Source organism: Salvelinus fontinalis, chromosome 15, assembly GCF_029448725.1.
Source record: "Salvelinus fontinalis isolate EN_2023a chromosome 15, ASM2944872v1, whole genome shotgun sequence".
NCBI classification, from domain to species: Eukaryota; Metazoa; Chordata; class Actinopteri; order Salmoniformes; family Salmonidae; genus Salvelinus; species Salvelinus fontinalis.
In genome coordinates this window covers 16,088,479-16,114,981 of record NC_074679.1, presented here as the reverse complement: position 1 = coordinate 16,114,981, position 26,503 = coordinate 16,088,479, and the positions used below count along the sequence as shown (strand labels likewise).

The 26,503-nt window shown below is 45.6% G+C and overlaps 1 protein-coding gene across 4 annotated transcripts; it reads right to left on the bottom strand.

The window, feature by feature from the left end:
• Nucleotides 1-938: 938 nt before the first annotated feature.
• Nucleotides 939-15,855, bottom strand: LOC129811469 (sterile alpha motif domain-containing protein 1-like). 4 transcript variants are annotated; one of them, XM_055862803.1, is made up of 8 exons: nt 15,324-15,522; nt 13,907-13,989; nt 13,258-13,336; nt 9,707-9,777; nt 7,898-8,026; nt 6,949-7,126; nt 5,904-6,628; nt 939-3,198 (listed from the first exon to the last, which is right to left on the bottom strand). In XM_055862803.1, the coding sequence occupies exons 5-8, from the start codon at nt 8,018-8,020 to the stop codon at nt 2,269-2,271; spliced, it is 1,956 nt and encodes a 651-aa protein (XP_055718778.1). In that variant the 5' UTR covers nt 8,021-8,026; nt 9,707-9,777; nt 13,258-13,336; nt 13,907-13,989; nt 15,324-15,522; the 3' UTR covers nt 939-2,268. The 4 variants fall into 4 exon arrangements, with proteins under 4 accessions (XP_055718778.1, XP_055718777.1, XP_055718780.1 ...); XM_055862802.1 differs by lacking the exon at nt 13,258-13,336; XM_055862805.1 differs by lacking the exons at nt 13,258-13,336; nt 13,907-13,989; nt 15,324-15,522 and adding an exon at nt 15,575-15,855.
• Nucleotides 15,856-26,503: the final 10,648 nt, after the last annotated feature.

Sequence of the window (26,503 nt, the reverse complement as noted above, 5' to 3'; positions counted from 1 at the left end):
GTCTCCATCTCTTCCAGTATTCTTATTAACTCCTACACACCTGGAACACACCTGGAACACACCCTATTCAGTAGTAAAGACCAAAGAGCGCAGCCTCTTATCATTCATTATAATCCGCATTTCCTGTTGCTGCAGGGTTCATTTCCTGCTGTCGCAAACTGGTTCAAATTAAGACCCTGCACCAGTATACAGTAGGAAGGTCTGTGTGGCTCAGTTGGTAGAGCACGGCGTTTTCATCATTGTGGGTTCGATTCCCATATGAAAATGTGTGCACTCACTACTGTAGTGGCTCTGGATCAGAGAGTCTGCTAAATGACTCACTACCGTAGTGGCTCTGGATCAGAGAGTCTGCTAAATGACTCACTACCGTAGTGTCTCTGGATCAGAGAGTCTGCTAAATGACTCACTACTGTAGTGACTCTGGATCAGAGAGTCTGCTAAATGACTCACTACTGTAGTGGCTCTGGATCAGAGAGTCTGCTAAATGACTCACTACTGTAGTGGCTCTGGATCAGAGAGTCTGCTAAATGACTCACTACTGTAGTGGCTCTGGATCAGAGAGTCTGCTAAATGACTCACTACTGTAGTGGCTCTGGATCAGAGAGTCTGCTAAATGACTCACTACTGTAGTGGCTCTGGATCAGAGAGTCTGCTAAATGACTCACTACTGTAGTGACTCTGGATAAGAGAGTCTGCTAAATGACTCACTACTGTAGTGGCTCTGGATCAGAGATTCTGCTAAATGACTCCCTTCTGTAGTGGTTCTGGATCAGAGAGTCTGCTAAATGACTCACTACTGTAGTGACTCTGGATCAGAGAGTCTGCTAAATGACTCACTACTGTAGTGGCTCTGGATCAGAGAGTCTGCTAAATAACTATGTTTTGTGATTAAGCAGCTTAGGTATATGGTGGACAAATAATCACTTGAGCTTCTAAAATTCATCATAAAAGATACATTTTATTTATCCCAACTAGGACATGCTGTATCATGCTAATTAATAATTGATTTAGACCGTCGATCAAAGTCCTGCATAGGTACTCACACTGAGTGTACAAAACATTAGGAACACCTTCCTAATATTGAGTTCCTCTCTCTTTCGCCCTCAGAACAGCCTCAATTCGTCAGGGCATGGACTCTACAAGGTGTGGAAAGCGTTCCACAGGGATTCTGGTCCCATGTTGACTCCAATGCTTCCCACAGTTGTGTCAAGTTGGCTGGATGTCCTTTGGGTGGTGGACCATTCTTGATACACACAGGAAACTGTTGAGCGTGAAAAACCCAGCAGCATTGCAATTCTTGACTCAAACCGATGTGCCTGGCACCTACTACCAAACCCCGTTCAAAGGCACTTACATATTTTGTCTTTCCCATTCACCCTCTGAATGGCACACAGACACAATCCATGTCTCAAGGCTTAAAAATCCTTCTTTAACCCGTCTCCTCCCCTTCATCTACACTGATTGAAATGGATTTAACAGGTGACATCAGTAAGGAATCATATCTTTCACCTGGATTCACCTGGTCAGTCTGTCATGGAAAGAGCAGGTGTTCCTAATGTTTTGTTCACTCAGTGATCATTGGTGTTTGTTGGGTTGAACTCATTGCTTAATAAATAGTTAATTTCAGCTCCTTCACTCCTATCAATACAATAAGGCACTGGGCCAATATAATCTCTTAACATATTGAACTATAATATGTCCTTGTTTTTTTGCAATACTTTTGCTCTGGCCCTATTTCCAATATAGTGCACTACTTTGTCCAGGCCCTATTTCCAATATAGTGCACTACTTTGTTCAGGCCCTATTTCCAATATAGTGCACTACTTTGTTCAGGCCCTATTTCCAATATAGTGCACTACTTTGTTCAGGCCCTATTTCCAATATAGTGCACTACTTTGTTCAGGCCCTATTTCCAATATAGTGCACTACTTTGTTCAGGCCCTATTTCCAATATAGTGCACTACTTTGTTCAGGCCCTATTTCCAATATAGTGCACTACTTTGTTCAGGCCCTATTTCCAATATAGTGCACTACTTTGTTCAGGCCCTATTTCCAATATAGTGCACTACTTTGTTCAGGCCCTATTTCCAATATAGTGCACTACTTTGTCCAGGCTGTGTAATTATTCTTCAAGCTGCGTCACGCTACAGAAACAGTAGATCGCCAGAACCGCCCAAAAGGACAGGGGCCAAAGACAAGGTTACTCACTTTGACTTAATATATATAAACATGGTGTCATTTCAGACAACCTATCCTCAACCCTAGTTGTTAATTCTTCATCCTCCAGGCCATGAACAGAGCTGAGACGGCCACTACAGCAGCCCCCAGAAGATAATAGCTCTCTCCTATCGCTCTCTCTTGCTTCAGTTCAGGAACAGCTCTAGCCTCCATCAGGACCTCTGCCCCCATAGGCCCCAGGGGATGACGGTTCTCCGCCGAGGAAGAGCCGTTGACGAAGGGGACAAAGCCAGTAGGAGCTGGAGCATCAGGATGTTTGGTTGAGGGGCTGGCGTCTTGGCCGTTAACGATCATAATCAGACCCTGAGATTGGCCGTGCTGGTTCGGACCAGACGACAGGTCAAGGGCGGTAGATCCAGAGAGAGGTGTGATCTGAGATTGGCTATTGTGGTTCTGAACTGGTGGGGGTGTTTCAGACACACCCACATCATTATTACCCAGCATGCTCTGTGTTTGGCCATCTTGATTCCATTTACATGGCTCCTCGGACATGTGGACTACAATACCCAGCATGCTCGGTGTCTGGCCGTCGTTGTTCTGAATGGACGCTTCCTCAGACACGTGAACAACATTGAGCAGCACCTCCTGGTCCCCCAGGGAGCTCATGCAGTGGGACTCGTAGGTGTCCTCCTGGGGCTCGTTATGGGACAGGGGTTCTGTAATTTCCTCAGGAACTCCATTCTCCTGACATGGCAGAGGGGTGGAAGTAGTGACGGGGTCTGGGACCACAACAGGACTGTTCACATCAGCTGTAGCAAGTACCAGGTGTGACACAGACATCTGTAGACGCGTTGAATCTCCTGAGTATGGCTGGCTGTCCATGACCTCACTGCGGAGGACTTCAGGCTTGCTGAAGTTCACGTCATCCTCATTCATGGAGGTATCCACCGGGGGTAGGGCCGTGGCGGCGGAGAAGTGCTGGATCTGAGGCGGCTCAGTGTGCTGGTCATCTTCAGTCACCTGCAGGAGAAATCTCTTTTAGCTTCTCAATGTTTTCACTATGTTCAGTTTCAGGCATATTTCAAAAAAGTGTAGATGGGGTCAACAGATTTCATTTCATTAGCAACTTGAATTCAGATAGATTGAATCTACTCAGCAAGCATGAAAAATTACAAAGCATTTTATTAACCAAACACACAGATCATAGGCAGAACCTACCGAACGTAACACACCCAAAGCTGATTTGAAAGAGCTCGAGGCAAAACTGTAGAAACAGGAAAATCCAACAAACCAATACTATTATTTACCTGGGTTGGATCAGAGTCTACAGCCTCCTGGTGGAAGGTAGGCTCATTTACCTGGGTTGGATCAGTCTACAGCCTCCTGGTGGAAGGTAGACTCATTTACCTGGGTTGGATCGGAGTCTTCTTCAGCCTCCTGGTGGAAGGTAGGCTCATTTACCTGGGTTGGATCAGAGTCTACAGCCTCCTGGTGCAAGGTAGGCTCATTTACCTGGGTTGGATCAGAGTCTACAGCCTCCTGGTGGAAGGTAGACTCATTTACCTGGGTTGGATCGGAGTCTTCTTCAGCCTCCTGGTGGAAGGTAGGCTCATTTACCTGGGTTGGATCAGAGTCTACAGCCTCCTGGTGGAAGGTAGGCTCATTTACCTGGGTTGGATCAGAGTCTACAGCCTCCTGGTGGAAGGTAGGATCATTTACCTGGGTTGGATCGGAGTCTACAGCCTCCTGGTGGAAGGTAGGCTCATTTACCTGGGTTGGATCAGAGTCTTCTTCAGCCTCCTGGTGGAAGGTAGACTCATTTACCTGGGTTGGATCGGAGTCTTCTACAGCCTCCTGGTGGAAGGTAGGCTCATTTACCTGGGTTGGATCAGTCTTCTACAGCCTCCTGGTGCAAGGTAGACTCATTTACCTGGGTTGGATCAGAGTCTACAGCCTCCTGGTGGAAGGTAGACTCATTTACCTGGGTTGGATCAGAGTCTACAGCCTCCTGGTGGAAGGTAGGCTCATTTACCTGGGTTGGATCAGAGTCTACAGCCTCCTGGTGGAAGGCAGGCTCATTTACCTGGGTTGGATCAGAGTCTACAGCCTCCTGGTGGAAGGTAGGCTCATTTACCTGGGTTGGATCAGTCTACAGCCTCCTGGTGGAAGGTAGGCTCATTTACCTGGGTTGGATCAGTCTACAGCCTCCTGGTGGAAGGTAGGCTCATTTACCTGGGTTGGATCAGAGTCTACAGCCTCCTGGTGGAAGGTAGACTCATTTACCTGGGTTGGATCAGAGTCTTCTACAGCCTCCTGGTAGAAGGTAGACTCATTTACCTGGGTTGGATCAGAGTCTACAGCCTCCTGGTGGAAGGTAGACTCATTTACCTGGGTTGGATCAGAGTCTACAGCCTCCTGGTGGACGGTAGGCTCATTTACCTGGGTTGGATCAGAGTCTACAGCCTCCTGGTGGAAGGTAGGCTCATTTACCTGGGTTGGATCAGAGTCTACAGCCTCCTGGTGGAAGGTAGACTCATTTACCTGGGTTGGCTCAGAGTCTACAGTCTCCTGGTGGAAGGTAGGCTCATTTACCTGGGTTGGATCAGAGTCTTCTTCAGCCTCCTGGTGGAAGGTAGGCTGATTTACCTGGGTTGGATCAGAGTCTACAGCCTCCTGGTGGAAGGTAGGCTCATTTACCTGGGTTGGATCAGAGTCTACAGCCTCCTGGTGGAAGGTAGGCTCATTTACCTGGGTTGGATCAGAGTCTACAGTCTCCTGGTGGAAGGTAGGCTCATTTACCTGGGTTGGATCAGAGTCTTCTACAGCCTCCTGGTGGAAGGTAGACTCATTTACCTGGGTTGGATCAGAGTCTACAGCCTCCTGGTGGAAGGTAGGATCATTTACCTGGGTTGGATCGGAGTCTACAGCCTCCTGGTGGAAGGTAGGCTCATTTACCTGGGTTGGATCAGAGTCTACAGCCTCCTGGTGGAAGGTAGGCTCATTTACCTGGGTTGGATCAGAGTCTACAGCCTCCTGGTGGAAGGTAGGCTCATTTACCTGGGTTGGATCAGAGTCTACAGCCTCCTGGTGGAAGGTAGGCTCATTTACCTGGGTTGGATCAGAGTCTACAGCCTCCTGGTGGAAGGTAGGCTCATTTACCCGGGTTGGATCAGTCTACAGCCTCCTGGTGGAAGGTAGGCTCATTTACCTGGGTTGGATCAGTCTACAGCCTCCTGGTGGAAGGTAGGCTCATTTACCTGGGTTGGATCAGAGTCTACAGCCTCCTGGTGGAAGGTAGACTCATTTACCTGGGTTGGATCAGAGTCTTCTACAGCCTCCTGGTAGAAGGTAGACTCATTTACCTGGGTTGGATCAGAGTCTACAGCCTCCTGGTGGAAGGTAGACTCATTTACCTGGGTTGGATCAGAGTCTACAGCCTCCTGGTGGACGGTAGGCTCATTTACCTGGGTTGGATCAGAGTCTACAGCCTCCTGGTGGAAGGTAGGCTCATTTACCTGGGTTGGATCAGAGTCTACAGCCTCCTGGTGGAAGGTAGACTCATTTACCTGGGTTGGATCAGAGTCTTCTACAGCCTCCTGGTGGAAGGTAGGCTCATTTACCTGGGTTGGATCAGAGTCTTCTACAGCCTCCTGGTGGAAGGTAGACTCATTTACCTGGGTTGGATCAGAGTCTACAGCCTCCTGGTGGACGGTAGGCTCATTTACCTGGGTTGGATCAGAGTCTTCTACAGCCTCCTGGTGGAAGCTAGTCTCGTTGACTGTGTGTGGCGAGGTGTCCTGAACTGGACGTCTCTCAGGGGACTGGAATGTGGCCCAGGCAGCAGGGGTGGATTCAGTTTGGGACAGGGCTAGGTGTGAGACAGGCAACGTGGGAGTGATTTCAGTTACAGCTGGGATTAGGTCTGAACCAGACAAGGAAGGAGTGGTTTCAGACAGGGCTATCGGTGTTGGAGCATCACTATGAGAGGAGTTGTCCTCCAGACTGACGACGTCAATAGGACCAGGCCGGGATGAAGCTGGAGGTTCAGAGATCCCTGTGGGCTCGTCCGCTGAGACGGGAGACGGAGGGGCTGCCTGCGGGGCAGCGACAGGAGAAGGTGCTGCCTCTGAGGCTATGTCAGGGCTCACTGCTGCTTCGGGAGCATGTGACGCTGGCTCTGAAGAGGAGCCAGCCACGGGAGCCTCAGGAACTAAGCTTGGAGGGGCTTCTGGCTGGGCAGCCACTACAGGAGGTGGCAAAACCTCTGGGGCTACTTCAGGAGGGAGTGAAGCCTCAGGCGGGGCTACCGCCAGTGGGGCAGATACCGCCGGTGGGGCTGGATGAGCTGGGAGGACCAGAGAATATGGCGACCCCTCAGAGCTGGTAGAAGGAATTGGATGAACATGGGTCTTGACTGCGGTGGTAGCAGCAGCTGAAGGAGGGTAGGGATCTAGGGAGTAAGAGAAACACTTAACAGATTGAGGCATATCACCAGTCCTCACACATAATAAGCACCATGTTCTACAGAACATTTACTGTAATAGTGGAAGAAACCTTGGATTTGATTTTACAGTTCTGGGCAGCATTCAATTACGTCAACTGTTGATTGAGAAATAGCACACACACACACACACACACACACACACACACACACACACACACACACACACGTTCTCTGTCATCATATCCACAATGTTGAACTGAGTCACAACAGAGATCCTAGGTGTCCAGTTTTAAACTGAAATAAGGTTTGATTTGTGTGTGACTTACTGCTCTGGTTGTGCTTGTTCCACTCTGCCCTCAGTTCCTCAGCCAGATCCTGATGCTCCAACGTCTCCAGGCCTGATATCAACTCTTCTGGCCAGTTCATTCTCTTCTGCACATAGTCCAGCAGGAGTTGCATGGCTGCATAGTTACCAGAAAAGTCCTTCTTGGCCTGGATCTCCTCCTGAAAGTACAACAAACAAAAAATTATTATTTAATAAAAATAAAACACATTAGAAAATATAGTTCATATATTCATTTACCAGGTACATAATCTGGTTCAGACTATACATCAAATAAAAATTGTGATAATTGGATTGATAATCTGAATAAAATGTCCTAAATGCCCAACAACATCTAACCAACTACCCACCCAGCCAAAAGCTACCCACCCAGCCAAAAGCTACGCCCCCAGCCAGTAGCTACTCACCCAGCCAAAAGCTACGCACCCTGCCAAAAGCTACGCACCCAGCCAGTAGCTACGCACCCAGCCAGTAGCTACGCACCCAGCCAGTAGCTACGCACCCAGCCAGTAGCTACGCACCCAGCCAGTAGCTACGCACCCAGCCAGTAGCTACGCACCCAGCCAGTAGCTACGCACCCAGCCAGTAGCTACGCACCCAGCCAGTAGCTACGCACCCAGCCAGTAGCTACTCACCCAGCCAGTAGCTACGCACCCAGCCAGTAGCTACGCACCCAGCCAGTAGCTACGCACCCAGCCAGTAGCTACGCACCCAGCCAGTAGCTACGCACCCAGCCAGTAGCTACACACCCAGCCAGTAGCTACACACCCAGCCAGTAGCTACTCACCCAGCCAGTAGCTACTCACCCAGCCAGTAGCTACTCACCCAGCCAGTAGCTACTCACCCAGCCAGTAGCTACTCACCCAGCCAGTAGCTACTCACCCAGCCAGTAGCTACTCACCCAGCTAGCCACCCTGCCAAAAGCTACTCACCTTGTCAGAAAGTGTAAGGCAAGGGAGATTGGGCATGAGCTCTATAGCTTTCACTCTGCTCACAAACACCCCCATTCTGCGCCGCAGGTGCAGAGACAGTTTTTCACGGCTGAACGACGACATCACGTGCTGTGGAGAGAGCAGGAGAAGGAGACATGACCATAGTGACATCACGTGCTGTGGAGAGAGCAGGAGAAGGAGACATGACCATAGTGACATCACGTGCTGTGGAGAGAGAAGGAGAAGGAGACATGACCATAGTGACATCACGTGCTGTGGAGAGAGCAGGAGACATGACCAGTGACATCACGTGCTGTGGAGAGAGCAGGAGAAGGAGACATGACCATAGTGACATCACGTGCTGTGGAGAGAGCAGGAGAAGGAGACATGACCATAGTGACATCACGTGCTGTGGAGAGAGCAGGAGAAGGAGACATGACCATAGTGACATCACGTGCTGTGGAGAGAGCAGGAGAAGGAGACATGACCATAGTGACATCACGTGCTGTGGAGAGAGAAGGAGACATGACCATAGTGACATCACGTGCTGTGGAGAGAGAAGGAGACATGACCATAGTGACATCACGTGCTGTGGAGAGAGAAGGAGACATGACCATAGTGACATCACGTGCTGTGGAGAGAGTAGGAGAAGGAGACATGACCATAGTGACATCACGTGCTGTGGAGAGAGAAGGAGACATGACCATAGTGACATCACGTGCTGTGGAGAGAGCAGGAGAAGGAGACATGACCATAGTGACATCACGTGCTGTGGAGAGAGCAGGAGAAATGACCATAGTGACATCACGTGCTGTGGAGAGAGCAGGAGAAGGAGACATAACCATAGTGACATCACGTGCTGTGGAGAGAGCAGGAGAAATGACCATAGTGACATCACGTGCTGTGGAGAGAGCAGGAGAAGGAGACATAACCATAGTGACATCACGTGCTGTGGAGAGAGCAGGAGAAATGACTATAGTGACATCACGTGCTGTGGAGAGAGCAGGAGAAGGAGACATGACCATAGTGACATCACGTGCTGTGGAGAGAGCAGGAGAAGGAGACATGACCATAGTGACATCACGTGCTGTGGAGAGAGAAGGAGACATGACCATAGTGACATCACGTGCTGTGGAGAGAGCAGGAGAAGGAGACATGACCATAGTGACATCACGTGCTGTGGAGAGAGCAGGAGACATGACCATAGTGACATCACGTGCTGTGGAGAGAGAAGGAGACATGACCATAGTGACATCACGTGCTGTGGAGAGAGAAGGAGACATGACCATAGTGACATCACGTGCTGTGGAGAGAGAAGGAGACATGACCATAGTGACATCACGTGCTGTGGAGAGAGCAGGAGAAGGAGACATGACCATAGTGACATCACGTGCTGTGGAGAGAGCAGGAGAAGGAGACATGACCATAGTGACATCACGTGCTGTGGAGAGAGCAGGAGAAGGAGACATGACCATAGTGACATCACGTGCTGTGGAGAGAGAAGGAGACATGACCATAGTGACATCACGTGCTGTGGAGAGAGAAGGAGACATGACCATAGTGACATCACGTGCTGTGGAGAGAGCAGGAGAAGGAGACATGACCATAGTGACATCACGTGCTGTGGAGAGAGCAGGAGAAGGAGACATGACCATAGTGACATCACGTGCTGTGGAGAGAGAAGGAGACATGACCATAGTGACATCACGTGCTGTGGAGAGAGCAGGAGAAGGAGACATGACTATTGTGGCTATGATGCAGGTTGATGCTCAAGCTGTAAAACGAGCTACAACCATGCAGGGTTGTTACCTGGTCTCTCAGATGGATATATTCTACCTCAGTACGGACCTCAAACGGATCCTATTGGCAGCTGTTGAACCCTGAAATGGAAGAAAAAGGTTAAAAAACACATAGTATGTCAGATGATACAAGACTCATGTTGCAGCATGAATACAGGCAACACAACTGCTGAAGATGAAACAGAAACCAAGATAGTAGTCACTGCTGCTCTGTCTGGTAATTGTTCAGGGCAATGAAAAGAGAGACAGGCCTTGTCTAGTAACTAATTAATGACCTCCAGACTCTCAGGAGAGCTTAATATCACAAGCCAAGGAGCTTTAGTCTAGCTGAGGAAAACTCCCGTGGCACCCTATTCCCCCCTACGAGCCCTTGTCAAAAGTAGTGCCCTGTATCTGAGACGCAGCCAAGGGACCTCCACTAGAACCAGGGAAAACACCCAGAGCTCTGTCTACCGCTAAGGACCTCCACTAGAACCAGGGAACACACCACAAATAAGCTACAAATAAGAAAAGGTGCTTGAAATGAAAACCGAGATGACTGCATTAAAATATAAACAGTAGGCTATAAGTGTTTATCATATTGAAATACATTTCATGTTCAATCTATTCATTTCTATTTTCCTACGTCTGTAATTTGTCTCAATATATTATAGAATTTGCAACACCTTAAATATAACTAGGCAAGTCAGTTAAGAACAAATTCTTATTTACAATGACAGCCTAACCCGGCCTAACCCGGATGTGCGCCGCCCTACGGGACTTCAATCACGGCCGGTTGTGATACAGCCTGCAATGAGGAACCTAATCTGTGAGTTTGTGCATTTTTATTGGGTAAACATTAGAATAAGCTGCCTCAATACGTGCAGCCGTAGGTGGTAATATCTCTAGAAGCTGATCCATCGTCAGCATTTCGAAATAATTCTAATGTTAAGGAAAGATTTGAATAGAGAAATCTGATCTGAGAGCAGCATTCCCTTCCTTTCGATCCAAATCAGTATCGACACATGCTCCAACTCCACATTTAGCAACCGTTCCCTCTGCGTGGGGTTTCGGAAACAGCATGGTGCATCTTTCCTACAACGACCGAAGACGTATTGTTAAAAACACTGCTAAACCCCATGGCTAAATCGGGCCCAGACATTTAGAGCAGAGGAGAAACATTGTTTATTGAATACACTTTAAATCCTTCTCTGTTCATACCTATACACAGACACACTGCCAGATAAGCTGTTGTTGTTATGTTCAATAAGGAAGGAGGAAGCCCTTCATTCATAGGACATCTAGTCTATATAAGCCTACTGCAAAATGGCACCCTATCCGATATCTAGCGCACTACCTTTGCCCATGGCGCATTGGGCTGTGGTCAAAAGTTGTGCACTATATAGGGCATCGTAACTCAGGGATGTGGTGCACTAGATAATAGGAACTCCTTAATTCCCAGGAAGTCCTCTCTACATGGCCGGCTACACAGCCGTACCAGGAAGTTCTCTCTACATGGCCGGCTACACAGCCGTACCGGGAAGTCCTCTCTACATGGCCCGCTACACAGCCGTACCAGGAAGTTCTCTCTACATGGCCCGCTACACAGCCGTAGCAGGAAGTCCTCTCTACATGGCCCGCTACACAGCCGTAGCAGGAAGTCCTCTCTACATGGCCCGCTACACAGCCGTACCAGGAAGTCCTCTCTACATGGCCCACTACACAGCCGTACCAGGAAGTCCTCTCTACATGGCCCACTACACAGCCGTACCAGGAAGTCCTCTCTACATGGCCCACTACAGCCGTATCACTGATAGCTGCTTTCTTTCTAGCTAGCACGTTTACCAAAACAGTGGCAGGGTGGCCGCTTTGTTGTTTGAACTGCAGATTTTCAGATTAAAAGTTGACAGTCGAAATCTAGCAGGTTGATTTAAACCCCGGAGAGAGTGTCCCAACATAGGAGACCGTCAGGGTTGATTTAAACCCCGGAGAGTGTGTCCCAACCTAGGAGACCGTCAGGATTGATTTAAACCCCGGAGAGTGTGTCCCAACCTAGGAGACCTTCAGGGTTGATTTAAACCCCGGAGAGTGTGTCCCAACCTAGGAGACAGTCAGGGTTGATTTAAACCCCGGAGAGTGTGTCCCAACCTAGGAGACAGTCAGGGTTGATTTAAACCCCGGAGAGAGTGTCCCAACCTAGGAGACCGTCAGGATTGATTTAAACCCCGGAGAGTGTGTCCCAACCTAGGAGACAGTCAGGATTGATTTAAACCCCGGAGAGAGCGTCCCAACCTAGGAGACAGTCAGGATTGATTTAAACCCCGGAGAGAGCGCCCCGGCCTAGGAGACAGTCAGGGTTGATTTAAACCCCGGAGAGAGCGTCCCAACCTAGGAGACAGTCAGGGTTGATTTAAACCCCGGAGAGAGCGTCCCGGCCTAGGAGACAGTCAGGGTTGATTTAAACCCCGGAGAGTGTGTCCCAACCTAGGAGACAGTCAGGGTTGATTTAAACCCCGGAGAGAGCGTCCCGGCCTAGGAGACAGTCAGGGTTGATTTAAACCCCGGAGAGTGTGTCCCAACCTAGGAGACAGTCAGGGTTGATTTAAACCCCGGAGAGTGTGTCCCAACCTAGGAGACAGTCAGGGTTGATTTAAACCCCGGAGAGAGTGTCCCAACCTAGGAGACCGTCAGGATTGATTTAAACCCCGGAGAGTGTGTCCCAACCTAGGAGACCTTCAGGGTTGATTTAAACCCCGGAGAGAGCGTCCCGGCCTAGGAGACAGTCAGGGTTGATTTAAACCCCGGAGAGAGCGTCCCGGCCTAGGAGACAGTCAGGGTTGATTTAAACCCCGGAGAGAGTGTCCCGGCCTAGGAGACAGTCAGGGTTGATTTAAACCCCGGAGAGAGTGTCCCGGCCTAGGAGACAGTCAGGGTTGATTTAAACCCCGGAGAGAGTGTCCCGGCCTAGGAGACAGTCAGGGTTGATTTAAACCCCGGAGAGAGCGTCCCGGCCTAGGAGACAGTCAGGGTTGATTTAAACCCCGGAGAGAGTGTCCCGGCCTAGGAGACAGTCAGGGTTGATTTAAACCCCGGAGAGAGTGTCCCAACCTAGGAGAACGTCAGGGTTGATATGAACAGTGTAGAATAAAGCCAAGGAGACTTCTCCCTTTGAACTGCTGTCACGGCTAATAAGTCATTCTCTGCTTAAGCTGACACACACCCCTTACCTGTGAAACCACTGTTGGGCGGGTAGTAAAAGTTTTACAATGTAAGAAAATATCATTTGAGAGAGTTATTAAGAAACAGGTAAATCGGGTGAAACAGTATATGACAGACTAATGAGCTTGGGGTGACAGGTAGCCTAGTGGTTAGAGAGTTGGGCCAGTAACAAAGTTTGCTGGATCGAATCCCCGAGCTGAAAAGGTTAGAAAAAAATCTGTCATTTTGCCCATGAACAAGGTAGGCGGGTCACTGTAAATAGAATTTGTTAACTGACTTGTCTAGTTAATATATAAATAAAATATGAATGTGCGACATTAAACATTGAGAGAAAAAGCACCTTGAGGAGACAAGGGCACCTACCCAGAGCTCTGCCAGGGGAATGCCCTCTAGTCTAAACACTAGGTCATCCCAACACTGGCTCACCTGGCTGGACAGTTACCTGCTCAGGTGTGGAAGGGATATTATCAATTCATGTTTAGAAGATCCAGAATAAATGATAAGGCCTACAATATTGTCTGCGTAAATAGTAATATTATAGCAAGTCCTTTCCTATGAACACATAGGCTGTTATCTTATTGAAGGGTAACAGTCAGAGAAAAGCATCTTTACTGGAGACTGAATAGTGTAAATCATGCGTTTATATTTTCAATATTGTCAGTGACAATTTGTCACAGATGAAATGAAACAGATGTTTTGCGTAATGATCCGTCCACGTTCAGTGCAAAAGTGAGGTGAAGACCGAAGCGTTTGAAGACTGCTACGCACTTCAGAAGGGAACAGATTTCTCTTCTACATTTCCCATTTCCAAGTTTGTAACAATGAGCAGACTAGTAGTTTGTATATTATGAAATAACTGACTGCTGTGGCGTTCTTTCGTCCCCATTCGATTTTCTGACCAAATACAGGAAATCCTTTGTCGGCAGTTGAGCTCCGATCAACGACGGAGAAGAGTAATAATGCTGGTTGTAGTGAAGGACCCGTAAATGTCAGAAGTACCAAATTGCCTTACCTTTCCGTGTTTTAACTTCGGCAGACGGTGAATTCAGCACTCCTGTGCGCTTGAAGTACATACACGCCAGCACCTATGTGAAGCTAGCCACAATAAGGATTAGTCACAACCGTGGAATTTGAAGGTCGCCTTCAAAATAAAAGTCCTTAATTGAAAGTGATGCAAACGGACACAAATAGTGGAATCGTGCCATATTTGTACTAGGTAATTCTGAACAAGGTTGGGAATGTCACAAATGCAATAAAATACAATAATTAGTTAAGTTGACAAAAATGTGAAATCTCATTGTAGATATGTACGTCTTCAGGATTGCATTGGGGGCACACAGTTCACTGTACAGCTTACCTATGGATTGTGGGTCAATGAAATGGGGTATCAGTCTACTCAGTGACACCCACAGAACACAACTGAGCAGAGTTTACACACTTATTAGCTCTTATTTACGGGACTAATATATTTGCGTCACTTCAATGAGGGACTTGAATTTTGAAGGCAAAATGCAAATTCCACTGCTGTGGCTAATCCTTATTGTGGCTAAATAAACAGCGGACTACTTTCTATTGAACCTAAGGTCGGTGTCCGCGCCCCCGCTGAAATCTAATTAGCATAATAAAACATTCCCATATAAACGCATTTTAATCCGTAACTGTCTAAGCAGGGGGAGGGGTTCTACGAAGCTATATGGAACTGTTTTAAGGTCATACCAAAAATAATTTAGCTATTTGACTTGGAATTTTAAGACCCCTTCAAGTACCCGCCAAAAATATATATAAAAAAATTATTTGGATGGCATAATTTTTTTTGCCTTACTGCTGTTAGGCCATACAAACACATTGAATAACATATTCAAGACACGGAGCAACATATTGTATGTGCTAATAGCAGTAAGGACTTTCTGTTGCTCCGTGTTGTGAATATGTTATTCAATGTGGTTGTATGTGCTAATAGCAGTAAGGACTAACACATTGAATAACATATTCACTAGACGGAACAACATATAGTCCCACCCAAAAAAATCTAAAGGAAGTTTGTTCAGGTGTCTGTCCTATTGAGAGATAAGAAAGATCAGGTAACATTGGCTTTTTTGAAACATGTATTTAACCCCTTATTTCTGTCACTAAACAGGCTTGATATATACTTCCATTCATTTTTTAAAACTGGTACAGGGGGACCTTCTGACAAGTCTTGTGAGGAAAATTTAAAAAGGAAGTTTGTTCTAAATGATCTGTCCTGTATCTGAGAGATATAAGCAAGATCAGGAACCATTTTTTGACATGTATTTAACCCATTGATTTTTTGTCACTAAACAGGCTCCATTACACTTCCATTATTTTTTTTCAACTGGTACCAGGGACCTTCAGACGAGTCTTGTGCGCGTCCTAGAGCAAAACAACCGAGGTGTTCGTGTGAGTCTTACCTTTACACAGATGAGTCATATTAGTGTTCAGACCAAACCGTTCGGAGGCTACAGACGCGTTTGTGAGAAGACCGATTTTCAGGTCAGGATGTCTGGGGTTGACAAACAACGTCCCAACTCTGTCACCGCAGATGCGGAAGTGTTACATGGGCGGATTCGGTCAATTGAGACGCATCCAAATGTAAAAAACACAGATATCTCGTTAAAACACCCATGTGCCTGCAACGTCAAGAGGTGGTGACTCCACTCACCGTGTCATCTGGTTGGTTGAAATCCGCAATCTCTCGCTTATCATTGGAGGACAGTGGGGAGCATGAAAAATACAGCAAATAGTAACTGTTCCCTGCTAACCCGCTGAACACTAACGCAAGCGTTGCAAAATAAATGTACATGTTATTCAATAATTTCATCCAAACTGCTCGCCAGGTGCTAAAATAAAACCTGTTATATTTTTTGAGGGTTGACCCGCTGCAAGTCCCGCCTCTCCCATACAGAACCAATCAATCGATATAATCGATAACAATCATCAGAATTGACGCGATATGAACCAGACAGTGAGCATGGCCCACTAGCTGGTCAGAAGGTTCAAATCAACGTTTCATATCGTCATTTCCGGGTAGGCAAATAAACAACCAGGGATTTTATTACACCCCTGTATAGATAGTTGGTGGCGATAATGATAATTTTTATTGTCCTGTAACTAGAATAAGATCTTATGACGTCCTTTCCCTGTGTCAAAGGTACATAATCACATTCTTTTTTAAACTGTGATTTACAAAGCTAATGTCATGGATTTTAAAAAGTGTTTTAACTCAGGGATAGCCCGCTGATATGACCCATAGTAGGGAAGAAGATTTCTTGAGTACAAATTGATCTGAAAATAGAATTAGCCTAGTGGTTAGAGTGTTGGACTAGTAACTGAAAGGTTGTATATTTCAAATCCCTGAGTTGACAAGGTAAAAATCTGTTGTTCTGCCCCTGAACAAGGCAGTTGACCCACTGTTCCTAGGCCATAATTGAAAATAAGAATTAGTTCTTAACCGACTTGCCTAGTTAAATAAAGGTAATAAAAATAAAACATGTAATTCAGTTTATATCTTAATTTTAGAATAAATCCAACTTAGTTGTCATTGTCTTGTTTTTCTTTACAGATGCCACCTTTTAGAAGAAAAATAACCACTCTGGTTTACAGAGACCTGACTAGAGGCAGGATAGTACGTACACCCCTGCCACTATTCCTGGGGTCCAGCAAAATTAAGGCAGTTTATACAATTTTAAAAACATTACAATACATTCACAGACTTCACAACATACTGTGTGCCCTCAGGCCCCTACTCCACCACATATCTACAGTGCCCTCCACTAATATTGGAACCCATGGTAAATATGAGCAAAATGGGCTGTGAATGTATTTATTTGCTGTTTATCCTCTTGGCCTTTCATTCTAAATATTCACAGAAATTGAACGTTTAATCGAAGTAAAATGATTGAAAAAAATGTATGTGAAATAAATTAAATAAATATTTGTTTCCGAAACATGTGTCACAATTATTGGCACTCCAAGAAGTTCTTATGAGTAAATTCTAACTGAAGTATATTCCCCATTAATTTTTTACATTTTTAAGTTCACCTGAGTGATTAGGAACACTTAAGTGGTAAGCCATGACTTCCTGTTTTACTGGGGTATAAATATGAGGTGACACACAGGCCAAGTTCCCATAGTCATCCATCACTATGGGAAAGACCTGAGAATACAGTAATGATTTGCAACAAAGGTTGTTGAGCTGCACAAAATCAGGAAATGGCTATAAGAAAATAACTTGAAAAAGGTTGAAAATGCCCATTTCCACTATCAGGGCAATAATTAAGAAGTTTAAAGCAACAGGAGATGTTAACAATCGGCCTGGAAGAGAACGTGTGTCTATATTGACCCCACGCACAGTGAGGAGGATGGTTAGGACAAATCATCTCCAAGGATCACAGCTGGAGAATTGCAGACGTTAGTTGGGTCCTGGGGTCAGAAAATCTCCAAAACTACGATCAGACACCACCTACATAACCACAAGTCGTTTAGGAGGGTTGTCATAAAAAAAGCCTTTGCTGTCATCAAACAACAAACTCAAGCGCCTACAGTTTGCCAAACGTTACTGGAACTTTCAATGGGACCGGGTTCTATGGTCAGATACAGCTTTTTGGAAACAAACACCAGAGGTGGGTTTGGCGTAGACAGAAAGATAGTCATGCAGAAAAGGACCTCATCCCCACTGTGGATCTTTGATGTTGTGGGGCTCTTTTTCTTCCAAAGGCCCTGGACAATGTTAGGATTCATGGTATCATGGACTCCATCAAGTACCAGCAGATATTAAATCAAAACCTGACTGCCTTTGCTAGGAAGTATAAGAATATTTTCTGGAGCAGGATACTTGTTATTTGGCCATTGGCCCAGTTGTACTGCAAGGACTTCTGATTGGTCAACCCCAGGCTAGGGTGGGGGGGGGGTTATAAATTACATACTGTTCCTTTGTTTAGAAAAACTGAGGACAGGGGAGACTGAACATCTACCTCCCAGCATAGCATCTATGATTTGTCCTTCTTAAATAAATACATTTTCTCCCCCTGATTTGCTTTGGGTTTTGTGTTATTGAAGAATGACATAAATTGCTAACAGAAGCTTAAACTGGGCCATGGCTAGATCTTCCAACAGGACAATGATCCAAAGCACACCTCAAAATGAACACAAAAATGGTTCACTGACCACAGAATCAAGATTTGCCATGGCCTTCCCAGTCCACTGACCTAAACCCAATAGAAAACCTGTGGGATGAGCTGAAGAGGAGAGTCCACAAGCGTGGACCACGGAATCTGAAGGAGCTGGAGAGATTCTGTATGGAGGAATGGTTTTAGATCCCTTGTTCTCCGACCTCATTACGCGTGATAGGAGAAGTCTCAGAGCTGTTATCTTGGCAAAGGGAGGTTACACAAAGTATTGAAAGAAGGGGTGCCAACAATTGTGCCATATTTGAGAAAAAAAAATGTTTTATACGAATAATTATTTTCTTCCAATTATTTAATTTTAATTAAAGATTTGATTTTTGTGAATATTTTGAATGAAAGACCAAGAGGATAAACAAGACGTTTTTTTCAAAGTCCGGTTTGCTCATATTTACCCAGGGTGCCAATATTAGTGGAGGGCACTGTACAGTACTAAATCCATGTGTACGTGTGTGTATAGCGTATGTAGCGTGTGCGTATGTTATCGTGTGTGTGTGTATGCATGTGTCTGGCCTATGTTTGTGTTGCTTCACAGTCTCCGCTGTTCCATAAGGAGTATTTTGATCTGTTTTTAAAATCTGATTCTACTGCTGCATCAGTTACCTGATGTGGAATAGAGTTCCATGTAGTCATGGCTCTATGTAGTACTGTGCACCTCCCATAGTCTGTTCTGGACTTGGGGACTGTGAAAAGACCTCTGGTGGCATGTCTTGTGAGGTATGGATGGGTGTCTGAGCTGTGTGCCAGTAGTTTAGACAGACAGTTCGGTGCATTCAACATGTCAATACCTCTCATAAATACAAGTAGTGATGAAGTCAATCTCTCCTCCACTTTGATCCAGGACAGATTGACATGCATATTATTAATGTTAGCTCTCTGTGGACATCCAAGGGCCAGACGTGCTGTCCTGTTCTGAACCAATTGCAATTTTCCTACGTCCTTTTTTGTGGCACCTGAAGACACTACTGAACACACGACTAAACTAGGGCCTGTAGGACCTGCCTTGTTGATAGTGCTGTTAAGGTAGAGCAGCGCCTTATTATGGACAGACTTCTCCCCATCTTAGCTACTTTTGTATCAATATGTTTTGACCATGACAGTTTACAATCCAGGGTAACTCCAAGCAGCTTAGTCTCATCAACTTGCTAAATGTCCACATTATTCATTACAAGATGTAGTTGAAGTTTAGTGTTTAGTGAGTGTTATTGTCCCAAATACAATGCTTTTAGTTTTAGAAATATTTAGGGATAACTTATTCCTTGCCACCCATTCTGAAACTAACTGCAGCCCTTAGTTAAGTGTTGCAGTCATTTCAGTCTCTGTAGTAACTGACGTGTATAGTGTTGAGTCATCCTCATACATAGACACACTGGCTTTACTCAAAGGCAGTGGCGTGTCCTTAGAAAAAATTGAAATCAAAAAGTAAAAGTTGTCAAAAATATAAATAGTATAGTAAAGTACAGAAAAACGACTTAAGTAGTACCTAAAAGTATTTTTACATGAAGAACTTAATGCCTCCAAGCCATAAGACAAACTGTATCAGAGCATCAAGTGTAGCAGCTCAGAGACAGTTTCTCCCTCCAAGACTGTTGATGAAAACTGAATTGACTCAAATAAAATGTTATTGGTCACATACACATGGTTAGCAGATGTTAATGCGAGTGTAGCGAAATGCTTGTGCTTCTAGTTCCGACCGTGCAGTAATAACCAACAAGTAATCTAACCTAACAATTCCACAACTACTACCTTATTCATTCCTTTACACTTGTGTGTATAAGAATATGTACATAAAAATATATGAATGAGTGATGGCTGAACGGCATAGGCAAGATGCAGTAGATGGTATAGAGTACAGTATATACATATGAGATGAGTAATGTAGGGTATGTAAACATTATATAAAGTGGCATTGTGTAAAACCTCTCTGGGATAGCGGGACGGTAGCGTCCCACCTGGCCAATAGTCAGTGAAAATGTAGAGCTCCAAATTCAAAAAAATTATATAAAATCAAACTTTCATTAAATCACACATAAGATACCAAATTGTTGTGAATCCAGCCAACATGTCAGATTTCAAAAAGTATTTTCGGCGAAAGCATAAGAAGCTATTATCTGATGATAGCACAATGTCAACAAAGAGAGAGTAGCATATTTCAACCATGCCGCCGCTACTCAAAACGCAGATATAAAATATAAAACATGCATTACCTTTGACGAGATTCTTTCATTGGCACTCCAATATGTCCCATAAACATCACAAATGGTCCTTTTGTTCGATTAATTCCGTCCATATATATCCAAATTGTCAATTTATTTGGCGGTTGATCCAGAAAAAAAACTGCTTCCAATTTGCGCAAAGTCACTACAAAATCTCAAAAATTACCTCTAAACTTTGCCAAAACATTTCAAAGTACTTTTGTAATGCAACTTAAGGTATTTGTAAACGTTAATAATCGATCAAATTGAAGACGGGTCTATCTGTTTTCAATACAGGAGATCAACAACAAACGCTACATTTTTTAGTCTTGCGCAACTCTCAAACAGTACACATGACCTTACTCTACTTCCTGATGGCCTTCTTCATTGCACAAATGAATAACCTCAACCTATTTCCTAAGACTGGTGACATCCAGTGGAAGCAGTAGGAACTGAGAACAGAGTGATTAGAAATCTGGCTTCCCAATGAAAACTCATTGAACAGACAGTGACTTAAAAATAAAAAATTATGGTTAGTCCTCGGGGTTTTGCCTGCTACATAAGTTGTTAGACTTACAGACATTCAAACAGTTTTAGAAACTTCAGAGTGTTGTCTATCCAAATCTACTAATAATATGCATATCTTATATTCTGGGGATGAGTAGAAGGAATTTGAAATTGGGCACGCTATTTTTCCCAAAGTGAAAACTCTGCCCCCTATCCTAGAGAAGTTGTGATACATTTATTACATCCATTTTTTCATTACTAAAGTGGAGTTGAGTCTGTTGGCAAATGCCACTCAATGTTAGTGATGGCTGTTTAACAGTCTGATGGCCTTGAGATAGAAGCTGTTTTTCAGTCTCTCGGTCCCCGCTTTGATGCACCTGTACTGACCTCGTCTTCTGGATGATAGCAGGGTGAACAGGCAGTGGCTCAGGTGGTTGTTGTCCTTGATGATCTTGTTGGCCTTCCTGTGACATCGGGTGCTGTAGGTGTCCTGGAGGGCAGGTAGTTTGCCCCTGGTGATGCGTTGTGCAGACCTCACTACCCTCTGGAGAGCCATATGGTTGTGGGCGGAGCAGTTGCCGTACCAGGCGGTGAAACAGCCCGACAGGATGCTCTCGATTGTGCATCTGTAAAAAGTTTGTGAGTGTTTTTGGAGACAAGCCGAATTTCTTCAGCCTTCTGAGGTTTAAGAGGCGCTGCTGCGCCTTCTTCACAACGCTGTCTGTGTGGGTGGAGTATTTCAGTTTGTCCATGATGTGTACGCCCAGGAACTTAAAAACTTTCCACCCTCTCCACTATTGTGCCGTCGATGTGGATAGGGGGGTGCTCCCTCTGCTGTTTCCTGAAGTCCACGATCATCTCCTTTGTTTTGTTGACATTGAGTGTGAGGTTATTTTCATGACAACACACTCTGAGGGTCCTCACCTCGTTCCCTGTAAGCTGTCTCGTTGTTGTTGGTAATCAAGCCTACCACTGTAGTGTCATCTGCAAACTTGATGATTGAGTTGGAGGCGTGCATGGCCACGCAGTCATGGGTGAACAGGAAGTACAGGAGAGGGCTGAGAACGCACCCTTGTGGGGCCCCAGTGTTAAGGATCAGCGGGGTGGAGATATTGTTTCCTACCCTCACCACCTGGGGGCGGCCCGTCAGGAAGTTCAGGATCCAGTTGCACAGGGAAGGGTCAAGAACCAGGGTCTCGAGCTTAATCACGAGTTTGGAGGGTATTAAATGCTGAGTTGTAGTCGATGAACAGTGAGTGCTACGGGGCGGTAGTCATTTAGATCAGTTACCTTAGCTTTCTTGGGAACAGGAACAATGGTGGCCCTCTTGAAGCATGTGGGAACAACCGACTGGGATAAGGATTGATTGAATATGTCCGTAAACACACCAGCTAGCTGGTCTGCGCATGCTCTGAGGACTCGGCTGGGGATGCCGTCTGGGCCTGCAACCTTGCGAGGGTTAACACGTTTAAATGTTTTACTCACTTTGGCTGCAGTGAAGGAGAGCCCGCAGGTTTTGGTAGCGGGCCGTGTCAGTGGCACTGTATCGTCCTCAAAGCGAGCAAAGAAGTTGTTTAGTTTGTCTGGAAGCAAGACATCGTGGTTCGCGACGGGGCTGGTTTTTCTTTTGTAATACGTGATTGAATGTAGACCCTGCCACATACCTCTCATGTCTGAGCCGTTGAATTGCAACTCTACTTTGTCTCTATACTGACGCCTAGCTTGTTTGATTGCCTTGGAGTGAATAGCTACTCTGTTTGTATTCGGTCATGTTTCCGGTCACCTTGCCCTGATTAAAAGCAGTGGTTCGCGCTTTCAGTTTTGCGCGAATGCTGCCATCAATTTCCGGTTTCTGGTTTGGGAATGTTTTAATAGACGCTGTGGGTACAACATCACCGATGCACTTGCTAATGAACTCGCTCACCAAATCAGCGTATTCATCAATGTTGTTGTTCGACGCTATGCGGAACATATCCCAGTCCATGTGATCGAACCAATCTTGAAGCATGGAATCAGATTGGTCGGACCAGCGTTGAACAGACCTGAGCACAGATGCTTCCTGTTTTAGTTTCTGCCTGGAGCAACAAAATGGAGTAGTGGTCAGCTTTTCAGAAAAGAAGGACGGGGAAGGGCCTTATATGCGCCGCGGGAGTTAGAATAACAATGATCTAGGGTTTTGCCAGCCCGGGTCGCCCAATCGATATACTAATACAATTTAGGGAGCCTTGTTTTCAGATTAGCCTTGTTAAAATCCCCAGCTACAATAAATGCAGCCTCAGGATATGTGGTTTCCAGGTTACATAGAGTCAAATGAAGTTCGTTCAGGGCCGTTGATGTGTCTGCTTGGGGGGGAATATATGCGGCTGTGATTATGATCAAAGATAATTCTCTTGGTAGATAATGCGGTCGGCATTTGATTGTGAGGAATTCTAAGTCAGGTGAACAGAAGGACTTGAGTTCCTGTATGTTGTTATGATCACACGTCTCGTTAATCATAAGGCATACCCCTCCGCCCTTCTTCTTACCAGAAAGATGCTTGTTTCTGTCGGCGCGATGCGTGAAGAAACCAGCTGGCTGCACCGACTCCAATAGCGTGTCTCGAGTGAGCCATGTTTCCGTGAAGCAAAGAACGTTACAGTCTCTGATGTCTCTCTGGAAGGCAACCCTTGCACGGATTTCATCTACCTTGTTTTAGACGAGACTGGACATTGGCAAGTAGTATGCTCGGGAGCGGTGCACAATGTGCCCGTCTACGGAGCCTGACCAGAAGACCGCTCCGTCTGCCCCTTCTGCGGCGCCGTTGTTTTGGGTCGCAGGCTGGGATCCGATCCATTGTCCTGGGTGGTGGACCAAACAGAGGATCCGCTTCGGGAAAGTTGTATTCCTGGTCGTAATGTTGGTAAATTGACGTTGCTCTTACATCCAATAGTGTCACGCCCTGATCTTAGAGATCCTTTTTTATGTCTCTATTTTGGTTTGGTCAGGGTGTGAGTTGGGATGGGTATTTTATGTTCTATTTCTATGTTTTGGCCGGGTAGGGTTCTCAATCAATCAGGGACAGCTGTCTATCGTTGTCTCTGAGAACCATACTTTAGGTAGCCCTTTTTCCCACCTGTCTTGGTGGGAAGTTGACTTTGTTTTGGGCACACAGCCTTTAGCCTCACGGTTTGTTTTGTTGGGTTTTTTGTTCGGCGTCTTTTCAAATAAAAAGAGAATATATCACCAAGCTGCGCATCTTCTTTTGACGGCCAAATAGATATATAGACAAATAGTTCCTCCCGACTGTATGTAATAAAACCTAAGATTTCCTGGTGTAACAATGTAAGAAATAACACATAAAAAAACGAAATTACTGCATAGTTTCCTAGGAACGCGAAGCGAGGCCGCCATCTCTGTCGGCGCCATAGTATTTGCTATGGTAAATACTGTACTTAATATACTGTAGTTATCTACTTATTTCATTGTATTGTGCACACTACGCTGTATTCCTGCGCAAATTACAACTTTGACTTTAATTTCATTTGATCTAGTATACCATAACCCTGTTCACTCGGTTATGATGAACATATGGAGTCATATTCTTAATTAAAGAGACATGTTTCACTAACATCGGATGTAATGTTTAGCAATGCAATCTAAGAAAACGAAATGGTCCTCATTTCAGGAAGAGCTCATGACATCTGGCAGCAGTTTAGCGGCTGTCTGCTGGAACCTGTCACCCTGATCCGCTAGACTCTGCCCCCCCCTCCCCCTCCCCCCCCCCCCCCCCTCCCCCCCCCCCCCCCCCATCTGCCGCAAACAGCAATTTCAGTGGCCCTCCTTTGCCAGTTTACAGCCCTGCAGCTGGAGTGTGGGGTGTCTTTGAGAGGGATTACCTTTCCATAAATCCAATGCATACTGGAAGGAAGTTATTACATTTTAAACTGGAACTCAAACTGTACATGTAGGTGTTTTTTAACTAAGTTTCTTCTCCAGACAGTTGCGCTCTACAGGAAGCTCTCAAATGAGTCATTCGAGGAATTCAAACGGTTTGAACGAGAGACTGTCAGGAAGTTGGCACCACTGACTTGGTATGCAACAAAGTGTCCTCTCTGACCACAGATATGCCAATGATACGACTTAAAAGGAACAACTATAAAAGTCTCAGTAAGGATTTTTATTTGCATTCAGTGTTGGTCATCATGTATAAGGGGAAATATATACTACCTCAGTCTGTCTTATATATATTCTATCATCGCCAAACAGCAGTAATGTTATGCACCATAACCATTACAAGCCTCTCAAAAAAAAAAAACCTTCGTCCAAGTCGTGGGAGGCGGAAACAGATAAAGTACGGAATTTGCCAGACAGGGTACAGTTTTGTTGAAGGCCTGTCTGGATCCACAACACGTTGGATGACGGGGCTCTGGTAAAGCTAGGTGGACCAATCATCTGCTTAGTGGATACTACCGATTACAGATACATTCACGAAGAAACTACAGCATGAATGACCTAGGTTTCCCAAAGAACAAAAAGGGTTTAAGTAATACCCTTTACAAATGTCAATTTCCTGTATCAGAAATTATTTTCTGTAATTCATTATTGTTTAAAAAGGAAACCGGTCATCAAGTTATTGCAGCTGATATCCTATTTGGGCTTTCCCAGGAAAATATCTAGGAGCAGTACTGATGGTCCCAAACCTGCTGGGCAGTTATTTTGTGACCAAGACAAAGTCTACACTGGGATGTGGCTCACAATCAGTTAAATTCAGTAGCCCTCTTCTGTGTGCCTTGTGTGTATAACCAACAGCTGGTCTAAAGTCGGAGAAGTTGAAAGGGTTTGATTGAAATCAGGAGAAGCTTAGTGATGCGACTCTAGCATTGGACTATTCTGGCCATAATTTAATTAAATTTTTTAAGTTGAACAGATTACATGAACTGCTTATTGGATGTGACTTTTTTTTTCACTTGTGCTTATTCACTTCATTTTTACAGGGATTTCAAGCCGAGGATGAGCTGTGATCCAAAACCCAGAAACTGGACATAACGGGTGTCTGGGATGGCGCACGAGCGTCCGCTGAAGTTCCTGATCCTGATGAGATGAGAGAAGTATGTCGATGGATGGATGGATGTGCAGATGGATGATGGATGGATGGATGGATGGATGGATGTGCAGATGGATGGATGGATGGATGGATGGATGTGCAGATGGATGGATGGATGGATGTGCAGATGGATGGATGGATGGATGGATGGATGGATGGATGTTCGCTGCTCTGGCACCCCAATGGTGGAACAAACTCCCTCACGACGCCAGGACAGCGGAGTCAATCACCACCTTCCGGAGACACCTGAAACCCCACCTCTTTAAGGAATACCTAGGATAGGATAAAGCAATCCTTCCCCCCCCCCCCCCCCCTTAAAAGATCTAGATGCACTATTGTAAAGTGGCTGTTCCACTGGATGTCATAAGGTGAATGCACCAATTTGTAAGTCCCTCTGGATAAGAGCGTCTGCTAAATGACTTAAATGTAAATGTAAATGATGGATGTGCAGATGGATGATGGATGGATGGATGGATGGATGTGCAGATGGATGGATGGATGGATGGATGGATGTGCAGATGGATGGATGGATGGATGGTGCTGATGGATGGATGGATGGTGCTGATGGATGGATGGATGTGCTGATGGATGGATGGATGTGCAGATGGATGGATGGATGGATG

Bases quoted from the DNA above. Each gene is read 5' to 3' on its own strand.
- LOC129811469 (XM_055862805.1), bottom strand. From the start codon at position 8,020: ATGTCGTCGTTCAGCCGTGAAAAACTGTCTCTGCACCTGCGGCGCAGA. The intron at 7,127-7,897 runs GTGAGTAGCTTT...TTGTACTTTCAG, and splicing joins GCCTTACACTTTCTGACAAG to GAGGAGATCCAGGCCAAGAA. The intron at 3,199-5,903 runs GTAAATGAGCCT...TTTCTCCTGCAG, and splicing joins AAGACTCTGATCCAACCCAG to GTGACTGAAGATGACCAGCA.